This window comes from Balaenoptera acutorostrata, chromosome 1 (genome assembly GCF_949987535.1).
Source record: "Balaenoptera acutorostrata chromosome 1, mBalAcu1.1, whole genome shotgun sequence".
NCBI classification, from domain to species: Eukaryota; Metazoa; Chordata; class Mammalia; order Artiodactyla; family Balaenopteridae; genus Balaenoptera; species Balaenoptera acutorostrata.
In genome coordinates, this window is record NC_080064.1 from 25,383,687 (window position 1) to 25,396,279 (window position 12,593).

The following is a 12,593-nucleotide window of genomic DNA, read 5'->3' on the forward strand; positions in this document are numbered from 1 at the left end:
CCGGGAGCCAACCTGTATCCGGTCCCAAAGGTCCTGGGAGGTCTAGATGCCGGGCGTCTAACAGCCTGGGACTGGAGCTGAGCCTGCCTTTGGGGGCCGGGTTAAAAGTGAGAGGAATGGGGGCCTCTCCCTCCGCCAGCGTGGGGTCGGGGAGAAGGAGAGCGTCGGGGGGCAACAATGGCGCCATTGACGGGGAGGCCTCTAGGCTGGGGATGTATCTATCTGTGGGAGCCAGGCGGTTTTGGAAGCTGAACTGGTGGAGGGAGCCCGGAGCACGGAAACACCCCTGTATACGCGGGCACAGAGCTGCGCGCGGAGGGACCTGGGCAGAGGTCTCTGGCCTGATCCCCCTACTACTGCGCCCTAGAGGCTGAGGCCACAGTCCTGGGGAGTGGGGGCAGCTGATGGCCCCAAATACAGACGCTCTCCTATCGAGTTCAGGGACACGGGGTTTGGAAAGGCCCAAGTGGAGGCCCCTCCCACTGGGGGGTGAGGGGCAGAGGATGAGAGGCGGAGCCTGTCTCCCAGCACCAGCCCTCCATCTAGTGGGAAGTTTGGGAATCGCGGGATGCAGAGATGGGGTGGGGGAGGGGTCCATTGCACCCCGAATCCTTCCTTCTTCTCCCTCGATGTTCTGCTGACACCTTCACACCACCATCCTGCTCTGCCCCATCTCAGGGATTCGCCCCAGATAGTCATTAGAAGATCTGCCCTCCCCCCTTCCCCCCAAGTCCTGTCCCTTCTTCCTCATAATTATCTATGGATAATGCCCTCTTCTGTCCATCACTGCCACCACCAGGGGTCCAGGCAGCCACCATCCTTTGCCTGGATCCCTGCAGCTCTTGCCAACTGCTTTCCCTGCCTCAAATTTTACCCTCTCTCTATTCATTTTCTACTAATAGCCAATTAAATGTTTCTAAACCAGAAATCTGCTCGGGTCTCTTCTTTGATTAAAATTTTTCAGTGGCTTCTTATGGTCAGATTAACTCCAAATCTTCGCTTGGGATTTAGGAGGCTCTTCATCACCCAGCCCCACCTCCTTCAGTCCCAGCTATTCTCACAGGGCAATTGTCAGTTCCTCACACACCCCTGTTGGCTCTTACCTTGAGGCCTTCATACCTGCTGTTCCCTCTTCCTGGAACACTTTTCCTTGCTGTCTTCAGGACTCATCTGGCAAAAACTTCCCTCCTTGAGAGGCTTTTCCCAACCTTCTGGCATGACTTAGGTGCCCCTTGTCTGAGCTCCCACAGGACCCAGTGCCTGGGTCTCTCATCACCTATCCACTTTTTGTGGCAGGATAATTTATTGAAATGTTAATTATTTTGCTCCCTTCCCAGTTCCAAGCTGGTATCTGAACCCTTTGATTTTTCTAGCCTCTGGGAACTTATGCGGGGTTGAACATAAAAGCTGCTTGAAGTCTGACGGCGCATCCTGATTTTGAAAAAGCTAACCTTCTGGAAGTGACTGTGCTAGGTGTTCCCAAGGGGATGGGGAGAAGAGGGCAGCCAATGTGGGCAGAGAAAGGAGAGAGCGCAGCTAGCTGCAGAGGAGCTAGAAGTGGAGGTCGTCTGAATGGTGGTGATCTGTGGCCGGCAGCCCCTCCCCTGACAGATCATGGGAGGTGGGGGGCAGGTGGAGCACCTGGGGAGGCTGGAGCCCAAGCACTGAGGTACTAGCCTCAATGCTTCCGGGTGGCAGAGGAACAGCTGAGTTGCCGAACCTCAAGGGACCACACGGACTAGTACAATGGGCATCTATCTCTGTGTAACTAGTGTAGCTGGAATCAGGACTCCATGCTTAGACCTGGGTAGGACAGCAGGTCCTTGCACAAGCCTATCGAGAAAGTGGCAGACGGCCCCGGGGATGGTTGAGATTGAATCTTCTGCCAACTTCCAGGCAAGGGCTAGAGTGAGAGTCAGATTGGAGCTGATTTAATGAGAATACAGAAATAGTGTGTTTCTGGAGTCTGTGTGCCAATAGTCCCACCTGCTCCACCTGTCTGTGTATCTCACTGCAGGACTGAGACTAGGTGTGCCTCATTCAGAATTGAATCCTTAGGACCCAGCATGGTGCCTGGCACATAGTAAGTATGCATTCAAAATGTATTTGCGGGACTTCCCTGGTGGTCCAGTGGTTAACACTTTGCCTTCCAATGCAGGGGGTGCAGGTTCGATCCCTGGTCGGGGAGCTAAGATCCCACATGGCTCAGGGCCAATAAACCAAAACATAAAACAGAAGCGATATTATAACAAATTCAATAAAGACTTCAAAAATGGTCCACATTAAAAAGAAATCTTTAAAAAAAGAATGTATTTGTCGAACTCATTTATCCTCGGTTGCTACAGAATCTTTCTAAAACCCAAGTCTGTTCCAGTGATTTGCCGGCAGCCTTCAGGATAAAATCCAAACCCCTACCACAGCCCACAAGGCCCACTGTGATCAGAACCTGCCTCCCTCGCCGCCTCATCTCTGCAGCCCATCCTCCTCGCACTCCCCTCTCCACCCAAACCATACGATTTGCAATTTTCCAAACTTGCCAGGTTGTTTCATGCCTCCGCGCCTTTGCTTACATGGCATCCTCTGCTGGGAGTGCCCTTTCCCCTTTCTCTGCCTGCTGAGCTTTCAGTCTTCAAAGCTCAGTGCAAGTGTTGCCTTCTTTAAGTGGCCTTCCCTGACACCCTCCCCACAAAGACAGAGGAGACCCCTCCTGCTCTGGGGCCTATTGCTCATGTCCAGGTCTGGCTCCCTCTTCCCCGAGCCCCGTTTCCTGGACTGTGGGCTGCTCTAGTGTGATGAGTCCCCAGTGCCCAGAGCAGTGCCAGGTACACCATAGGTTCTCCATAAATCCTCCCTGCCCACTGAGCGTTAGACCTGACCCCGCATGGACTCCTGATGTAACTTTGCAACCTCTCCCCTCTATGGGTCTCAGTTTTTCTCTCTGCACAATGAGGGGAGTGGAACTCAATGGTCTCTAATGGCCCTTCCTTCCCTCAGTTGGGCTTGGAAGTGATGGTGTGTAAAACATAAATCACCTGTGTGCACTGCCTGCCAGGTAAGGGCAGAGCCTGCTCAGACCTGCAGCTGCACATGGTAGCACCCAGGGGTCACATTGAAGCCAACCCCTGCCTAAATAGCTATAGGTGACACTTTCACACTCAAGTAGACGTAGCCTTCATCTCCAATCAACCACTGGCCCTGACAGTGAAAAACTCAGCAGCAGCTGGAGCTGCCAGTCTAGCAGCAAGTTGATATGCAAGGAAGGAGCCTCCTGCAATATGCATGCCCTGAGGCTGGACACCACTGGGGCTCTCCCCTTCCCAGGCCTGCATATGCAACACCCTCCCTCCACCCCCAGGTCTAGACGCAGATATGGTCAGTCTATGGTGGGGCACCAAGGGCCAGAGCTTTAGCTCTACCTGCTTCCTGGTTACCTGGGAACCTTAAATTCCACATTCATTCATTCATCCATTCAACATTAGCTATGAAGTTCATATCATATGCCAGGCAATGGTATGAATGTCAGTGACTATCACCCTTTTTCACCCTCAGAGGCTTACAGGCTAGTGGGGGAAACAGACAATAAATAGGAAATAGGTGCTATAATTTCAGATTGGGAGAAGTGGTACTATGGAAGGATTAGGGTGATGTGATAGAAAATGGTCCAGAAGGGCAAGGGGTATGCAGGAGGTGGCATCAGAGCTTCAATCAAAAGATGAGGAGCCAGCAAAGCAGATAACCAGGGAAGAGCCTTTCAAGTGGTAGGTATAGCATATGCAAAGGCCCTGGGGTGGGAGAAACCATGAAATGTGTTCTAGGAGCACAAAGGAGGCCATGTGGCTGGAGCTCTGTCGGAGTGATAGGCAGGGACATCAGGCCCTGCCTCTTGGGCCACTGTGAGGAAACTTAACTTTATTCTAAGAGCAAAGAGAGGCCCCTGGAAGGTTTTGGGCAGAAAAAACAAAATCCATCCCTTCCCCCTGCTTCCTTCCTCCTTGGTATCCTTCTTAGAAAGTATGTCTTCCTCATCTTTACATTGTCAGTGCCCAGCTCAGGGCCTGGCACAATTTGGCATTGGACAATGTTTACTGAATAAATGAATGACCAAACCAGCCTCTTCTGGCTCAAGGCTTGACTGAGTGGCTCCGAGTGGGTCAGCTGGGCTGCTGAGGAATCTCTGGGCAGCTCAGGATGGGAGTCACCTGGGCCAGACTAAGACATTTAGATGTCCTAGTACTCCCCATACATGATTCATAATAGAAATGACAGTAACCCATGAAGCATAATACTTACGTGTATGCCGAAATGAAAACAACTTCTTTTGGGATTTTTCAATTGCAAAACTGTGGATAAGTTCATTGAAGCAGTATTTCTTCCCACTTATGTGTGTGTGTGTGTGTGTGTGTGTATGTGTGTTGCTGCCACCTTGCTGGTGCCCCCAAGCTGGACTGGCTGTTGGGTCACCCAGGTGCTAGGTGGCAGGCCTGGCCTGACTGTCCCCTTGGTGACATGGTCTTGGCTCTTGAGCTCAGGATAACGAGGAGCACCAAGGGTGCCACGGTGGCCCAGGCCTGATAGCGAGCAGCCTCATAGCAGCGTTGCTGGCAGCTTCTCAAGGCTGTACCAGTGTGCAGCTGCTCAGTGTGAGAACTCTGGTAATACCCCCTTGGGCCAAGGCTTGCCCCTGCCCATCCCTGACCCTCTGAAACTGTAAAAAGTGATCCAAGCCCTAAGAAACTTCTCAGAAGAGGAATCTAAGGCTCAGAGAGGTTATTTAACTTTCCCAAGGTCTCTCAGCAAGTTGGGGATGGAGTTGCGGTTTGAGCACAAGCCTGGCCCCATTCCCTGCAGGGTCCATACAGACTCCAATGGAGCAGACTCCATTCCCTTCCTGGGGGTGGGTGGGCTGGGCTGGGGAAGAAGGTCAAAGGGTACAGCCCACCTGCCCATATCTGGACCCACAGAGCTGACAAGAACAAACAGTGGAGCTGGACCCAGCCCAGCCTTGAGGTGGGCCCAGCCCTGCCCTCCCCTCAGCCTCTTTCGCTGCCCAGCTGGGCTCTAGGCCTCTAAGCTCAACTCCCCCCCAAGCCCCTCTCTGAGGTCTAGAGATGGACCCCCATCTAAGGTCCTTGTGTGGGTTCCACAGCATCACACGGGTACAGCAGTGGGCACCCAGAAGGGGCTCTAGAAGCCTGAGCCGGCACAGCCCTCGGGTTCTGGGTCTTAGGATTTGCCCTCACTTTTCTCCCACGGTGGTATACTTCACGGTTTCTATCCTTCCCTCCATTGCTCAACCGGCAACCACACCCGCTCTGTGTATGGACCCTGCAGGGAGTTAGGCTCAGTCCCCGCCTGGGAGGCATGTGGACCTCCCGGCCTCCTCCTCACTGGAGACAGGGCTCAGGAAACTCAAACAAAGCAGGTCGGTGATTCTCAGGGAGAATGGGAACCTGGGTGGCTAAGGGCAGCATCCCCACATGCAGGCCAGTTTCCCCAATCCGACCCAGGCTGAGCTCTGCCTCCACTGGGTTCCAGTACTGACCCCCTCCCCTCCATGGGTGGGAAGAGACAAATGAGCCTGAGGAAGTGGAGGAGGGGAGTCGGCGATCGATGGCATTAACGTGGTGCCCAAATTAAATATTGACTTTCTTGGTTGACTCTGGGGATGACCGGATCGATGGCTGGGGCTGTGCCATGCCACGGCAGGGGGTGGGGACACAGCAGCCTGGAGCAGGCCCCGTGGGGAGCTGAGACTGCGGGGATGACTCACCCCTGCTCCTGCCTGGTCAGAAGGAGCAGGGACAAGGGCTGCAGAGAGCCCAGGGCACCGGATCTGTGTCTCCATCTTGTGCCTGGGAGCTCCCTATGGAGTCTAGAGTTCCCTCCTCCCAGAAGACCTTAGAGCCACGGTTTTGCTGAATGCCCACCCCTATCCTCCCCCACCCTCCTTCAGGAACTGTGGCTGGCCTGCAGCCCAACAAATGAGCAGAATCCATCTCTGTGATGATATCCATTACCAGGTCTCAGGACCCTGCCTCCCAGGATGGTAGGGCTGGTTATTTTTGGTCTGTCATTATGTAGGATCTTGGGGAGGGGGTAAGGATGGCCTCTCCATTCTTGGAAACATTCCATCATCCTCTCCAGCTAATTCACCTTCAGAGCCAGCAGTGGCCCCTGACCTTTCTCTCCCTCTTTTCATAGCTCCACTTCAAGACTTGTCTATCCTGTCTTAATTTCTTCACCTCCCACTCACTCTACAGCCTGCTCCAATACGGCTTCCTGCCATGCCAGTAACTCTAGTCCCGCCCTTCTCCTGAATTCTAGTCCTATATGTCTAACCATCTACTTCCTACTTGAAATTCCCCCATGACTATCTCCGAGGTATTGCAAGGTTAACGTGTTCTAGGTGAAAGTCATGATTGTCCCCCGTCAAAGCTGGTCCTCTTCCTGGTCTCCAAATTCAATGCATGGTCATCCATCCAGGTGTGTAAGACAGAAGCCCACAAGTCACCCTTGGCTCCTTCTGATACCGTCCATACCAGGGGCTGACAGTTCCACCATTGCATACATGGAGATTCCATGTTCCCTCCGTAACATCCCCCTAAGTTAAAGTGTCCTGTGTATGGATGGTCTCTTCACCAGTCTCTCTGCATCCATCTCACTCTTCAGTAACCGCCCCCCATCCATTGCCCATCCACCCAGAGCAATCCTATTAAATCTGATCATGCCACCCGCTGCCCAACACCCTTCTTGACTTCCCACTAGTCTGAAATGCCAAAACCCTTATTGGAGTCTCCTCTGCCCTGGACACTTAGCATGTGTTTTGTTTGTTTGTTTTTTTAATTATTTATTTATTTATTTATTTATGGCTGTGTTGGGTCTTCATTTCTGTGCGAGGGCTTTCTCCAGTTGCGGCAAGTGGGGGCCACTCTTCATCGTGGTGCGCGGGCCTCTCACCATCGCGGCCTCTCTTGTTGCGGAGCACAGGCTCCAGACGCGCAGGTTCAGCAATTGTGGCTCACGAGCCTAGTTGCTCCGCGGCATGTGGGATCTTCCCAGACCAGGGCTCGAACCCGTGTCCCCTGCATTGGCAGGCAGATTCTCAACCACTGCGCCACCAGGGAAGCCCTTAGCATGTGTTTTGAGGGCCTGAGAGGGTAGGGGTGTTCCTGGGGTGGGTGTTCTTGGAGGAGTGCAGGGAGGAATAATGGGGGGTACTGGGGACTGGCTCTAAAAAGCCCCAACTACTGGACCCAGGGCTGCCCAGGGGGTGGGCAAGAGGAAGCCTCAAGGGAAATAAGTCCAGAGAGACAGAAGTTGGCAGCATCCTGCACCCAGGTTCTCCCTCAGGCCACCTAGGTCACCTAATTTCCTTTCAATTGGTGCATAATGGAAGTGAATTAAACCCAAATGAGTTTAATGTGTCTGTTCAAGTTCCATTCTTAACCTGTCTCCCTTCTCCCAGGGGCGGGGCTGCAGGTAGGAAAAAGGAAGACAGGCTGTGGGGGTGATGTAGGGGTGAGGGGGGGGGGTGCGCCCTTCCCCCAGCCCTGCTGAGGTCGACCTGACACCAGAGCACAGGTCTCCTCGGGGCTTCCTCCTACTTCCCCAACACCCCCTCCCCGCCCACTTGTGTCCCCTGAATACCTAGATTCCAGGAACACCAACTTAGGGCCTACTTGGTGCTGGCGCTGTGCTGGGAACCTGCCTTACATCACCTCCATGAACGCCCTCATGACCCAGTGAGTGAAGCAGGTAGTACTCCTACCTCCTTTTCAGAGGTCACTGAATTGACTTGCCCAAAGTCACTGCGTTTGTTCTGTCTAGAGCTGTGCTGTCCAATATGATAGCCACTAGCCACATGTGGTTACTGAGTCCTCAGGATGTGGCTCTTCTGAATTGAGATGTGCTGTACATGTAATGCACACACTGGATTTCAGAGACTTAGTATGGAACAAGAATGTTAAGTATCTCATCCATAATCGTCTATATTGATTATGTGTTAAAATGATAGTATTTTTGATATAGTGGGTTAAATATGTTATTAAAATGAATTTCATCTTTTCTTTTTAAAAATAGCTACTGGACTTCCCTGGTGGCGCAGTGGTTAAGAATCCGCCTACCAATGCAGGGGACACAGGTTTGATCCCTCGTCTGGGAAGATCCCACATGCCGCGGAGCAACTAAGCGTGTGTGCCACAACTACTGAACCTGCGCTCTGGAGCCCGGGAGCCACAACTACTGAGCCCACGTGCCAGAACTACTGAAGCCCACACGCCTAGAGCCTGGGGTCTGCAACAAGAGAAGCCACTGCAATGAGAAGCCTGCGCACCTCAACGATGAGTAGCCCCTGCTCTCTGCAACTAGAGAAAGCCCGCATGCAGCAACGAAGACCCAAAGCAGCCAAAAATAAATAAATAAAATAATTTTTAAAAATAGCTACTGGAAAGTTTTAAATTACATATGTAGTTTGCATTATATTTTTGTTGGACATTCCCCAGGGTCTGGTCTTATGAAAGTAGGGGTGGTCTGCTCACCCGTGACCTTGCCACAAGTCTACAAGGCATGGAAAGGCTTCAGGTGAGCTTGGGTGAGCTTCTCAGGCTGTCTCCTCATTGCTTGGGAGGGCAGCGTCCCATTCAGCACCCTGGACAGCACCCAGGGCTGGCTTCCCACCTGGGGTCCTAATATATATAGCACAGAGGCCCGAGAAGGAATAACTGGGGGAGGGGTGGATACCACCTGCAAAACTCTCCCCAGGAATAATCTCAAGTCATGTTCTGGATACCCAGTGAGGAAGGCTGGGTAAGGATTATCGGTATCCCCATTTTGCAGATGAGAAAACCAATGTTCCGAGAGATTTGTGCATTCCATCTGTTCACTCAGTAAAGAGCCACTGAGGCCTGCTCCACATGGAGCCCTCCGCTGAGTGCACAAACCCAAACCAGGCTGACATAGATGATAGCCATTCTGTGCAAGCAGTGTGAGAGTCAAAGTGTGTGCCGGGGCTGTGGAAGCCCAGCGAGTGCTGACTGCTGAGGCGGGGAGCTCAGGGGCAGCTTCACGGAGGGGGGCCACTGGGGCTAGATCTGGAAGGCTGAAGCGGAAGTTGCCAGTGTGAGCAGGTGAAAGTTCCAGGCAGAAGGAATGGCATGTGCAAAAGCATGGAGGTGAGAGAGATGGGCCAGGAGAGGTAGGCAAGGGCCACATCACTAAGGGCCTTGCATTCTAGGCTAATTCTAGGGTCCTTGGAAGCCTTCTGAGCAGGGAGGGCAGTGACCTGGCCAGATGTGCATTTTGGAAAGATCACCCCAGAGCTAGGTAGCGACTGGAGGCAGAGAGAATAAGGAGGACAATGAGATGAGAAATTCAAGTCTAGGAAAGACGTGACAGGTTGTTAGATATTAGCCCAAGCGAAAGGACAATCAGGACTACAGATAAGGAAACCCCAGTCAGACGGGGCCCCGGTGACCTGTCTGAAGAGACGCAGCAAGTCAGTGCCTAGGGAGTGGGGACTGACGGGCAGAGAGGAGCACAGCCCTCGACACAGGAAAGCTCTGCCCCTGACCATGGAAGTGGTGAGTCTCAAAGCCCTCAGGAGCCTCTGCTGCAGCTGTGGTTGCTGTCGAGCAGGATCAACAGGATGAATAATACTCACCCTCCTCCTCAAACCAGATGCAAAGCAAGAAACTACAAGCGGGGAGGAGAATGCACACTGCAGCTCATCCCGAGAGATCCTTGTGGTGGCCAGTGGAGCCCAGCGCTGGGAAGCGGGGAGGCAGAGACACAGGAGAGGCACCCAGAAGGCTTTAGGTGATGCCTCTTTTAGAAAAAGGCCTGGCCCAGATGTGGCGTGGGATCTGCTGGCAAAAGGTCAGGGACCGGGGCTTTGTGTGTATGAGCCTACTGCCCCCTTCTGGGAATAGGACCTCCCCTTTTGGAGACCTACTCCCCCTCCCCCTCCCCCTCCCCTGAGGTTCCCAAGGGGGCTGCCAATCACAGCGCCCTACCCCCTGGCTGGGGCCAATCAGAGCCCTTCCTTGAGGGTTTTCTGATTGGAATTCAAGAGAAAGTTTCTTTCCCTCTGGGGGCAGAGTTGAGTGATAGGGGCTGGGAGAAGGAAGCCTGGGGGGCCCAGGGGGATGAGGAAACTTGCCTGAAAGAATGGAGCTGAAGTAGAGAGCAGCTGGAAGGGATGGGAGATCTGGCCACACCCTGATCCTGGCCTTCATCGCCCAAGGCTAGCCACCCACCCACCACCTACCACTCCCTTCCTGCAGCTTGCAACTCCGAAGCTAACGAAGTCCCCTTTGGCCTAAGCTGGCTGGTACTGGGGATTCTGCCACCTCCGGGCACAAGTTGCAATATAGCCACTTACAAGCCGTGGGAGTTTGGGAAAGTCAGGTCCCTCTCTGAGCCTTGATTTCCTCATCTGTAAAATGGGGGAGTCACAATACCTACCTCGAAGACTCAAGTGCCTGAGTGATCGCTTTGTACCCATAAGTGCTAGGGCTGCCCGAGGGGAGGGCGGGGGTCTGCTCCCTCCTCTGACCGGGCCGCAGCTGGCAGGATTCAGAGGAGACTTAGGGAGCCAGTACCACCACGACACCCACTCCTCCAGCCCCTCCAGGAGGCCATTAGCTGTGACACCCACCCCCACCCCAGCAGCCAGTCCCTTCTTCCTTCTCCCCCATCCAGGCTCCTATAGCACCTAACTCCTCCCTCTGACATGTCCACCTCCAGAGTCAGTCAGCTCTCCAAGGGCCTGCATCTGTGTCTCAGAGTCTCTGGGGAGGGGCCCAGAGGTGCCCATGCCGCTAAATGACCAGGCCGGCAGCTGCACCTGTGGCCTCTGCTCCCATGGCTGCCTGACCACAGAAGAGCCATGGCAACATGTCTCCACACTGATTCTACCCGTTCTTTGCCTGGATTCCTGGGAACTGAGAAGGGTTCACTCACTCAGGTTTATAAAGACTACGCCCTAGAAACTGCCCTCTGGCACCCCACACCCACCCTGAGCCCTGGAACCTCCACCCCACACCCCACACCCACCCTGAGCCCTGGAACCTGAGCTCTCCGATGCTCCTCTGCAGCCATGAAGGTCAGGTCCCTGGAAGCTGAGCTCAAGCTTCCAGTCCTACTAGGAGGGTACTGATAAAGGTGAAGTCCCAGCCCTGTCTCTGACTGTGGCCTTGAGCAAGTCACTTCCCATCTCGGGCCTCATTTTCTTATCCACAAAATGGGCCACCTAAAACTTTCCTGCAAGGTTGCTGTGACGGGTCCAGGCCGAGGGTGTGGAACTCCTAGCACAGAGCACAGCAGGAGACCAGGTGCCTTAGACAACAGCTAATACTAAAAGAGCTTCTTCTGTGCCAGGCACTCGCTAAGCTAACTTTACGTGTGTTAATCTGTTTCATCCTCGTAGCAACCCTATGAGGTAGGTACTGTCACCATCCCCATTTCACATATGGGGAACCTGAGGTCACTAAGCTCTGCCTGGCCTCTGGGCCCCAGTGAAAGGCAGCCATGACCATCACAGCCAATGGGGAAGTCCTACTTCAAGGGACCCCACCCTACATTCCCAATCTGCTTACCTCAGGCCCCAACAGGGGAAGGGCTGTGTCCAGGGTCACCCAGGGAGTCAGGGGCAAGGATGGAGTCAGAGCCTAGGCCACCCCCTCCCAGGTGGAGTCAGCCTGACCCCATCACAATTTGACAAGACCAAGCGAGGCGAACCAAAGAGATGGAGGAACAAAGTTGGGGTCCCAGGGCTGGGCCTTCCCCTGGGGAAAGCAAATAGCTCAGCAGCAAAATCCACAGAGTGAAGTTTATTCCCAAGAAAGTTCCCTCCCCCCTCCCCAGCCCGGGACAGGGACAGACAGGCTGGGGGTGAAGATGGGGCTCCAGGGGCTGAGGGGCCTCTGAGAGACAAGGAAGGGCCCTGGTCCCCCGGCCACGCTGTGTCTGGCTCCCCCAGCCCAGCTGAGTCCACTGTGCCTCCCTGCCCAGCCCTCGGGAGAGGGGAGGGGGCGCTGGCTCCTGGGTAGTTCCAAAGTGGAGTGTGAAAATAGAGAGATATATAATATTTATACGCAGTGGGCAGTCCGGAGTGGCACTCACACCTCTGTCTGGAAGTCACCATCCGGTGGTTCTGTGGGCTCCCAGGCTGCTGCCCGGTGCAGGGCCAGCCGTTCTCGGGGCTTAGGGGGCAGCGAGCCCAGCGTCATAGACTTAAAGGTGCTCCAGCTCTGATGTCGCCGCTGTTGGGACAAGCCGGGACGCTCCCCTGGACTGGGTTTCTCCTGTGGCGGGGAGAGGGAAGGGCCCGTGGCGATGGGCCAATACCCTCTCACCCACTGTACAGAAGAACCAACTGAGAAGGCCCAGGGAGAGCCAGTGACGCCCAAAGTTACCGAGCAATCGGGTGCCAAAGTGGGGTTCAAATCCAGACCCGCCTGGCTCCAGAGTGGGGTTCCTGATCCCTGTGCTCAGAGTGGCCCCCTGAGACCATGTCTCCTGCTGCCCACCCTCCTCAAGATCCTGATGGAGCTCCCACCAAAACCCCCCATCTCCTAAAAACCCCAGACTGTTGC

The 12,593-nt window shown here is 54.2% G+C and overlaps 1 protein-coding gene across 13 annotated transcripts in view; it reads right to left on the bottom strand.

The window, feature by feature from the left end:
- Window positions 1-11,832: 11,832 nt before the first annotated feature.
- ADGRB2 (adhesion G protein-coupled receptor B2) overlaps window positions 11,833-12,593 on the bottom strand; it is a 59,901-nt gene continuing 59,140 nt past the window's right edge. For 12 of the 13 annotated variants that reach the window (XM_057532749.1, XM_057532739.1, XM_057532725.1 and 9 more), the window contains one exon: window positions 11,833-12,302. In XM_057532749.1, coding sequence (XP_057388732.1) covers window positions 12,117-12,302 — 186 coding nt within the window. In that variant the 3' untranslated portion in view covers window positions 11,833-12,116. The remainder of the gene's footprint in view (window positions 12,303-12,593) is intronic. The other variant, XM_057532716.1, reaches the window with a different exon arrangement.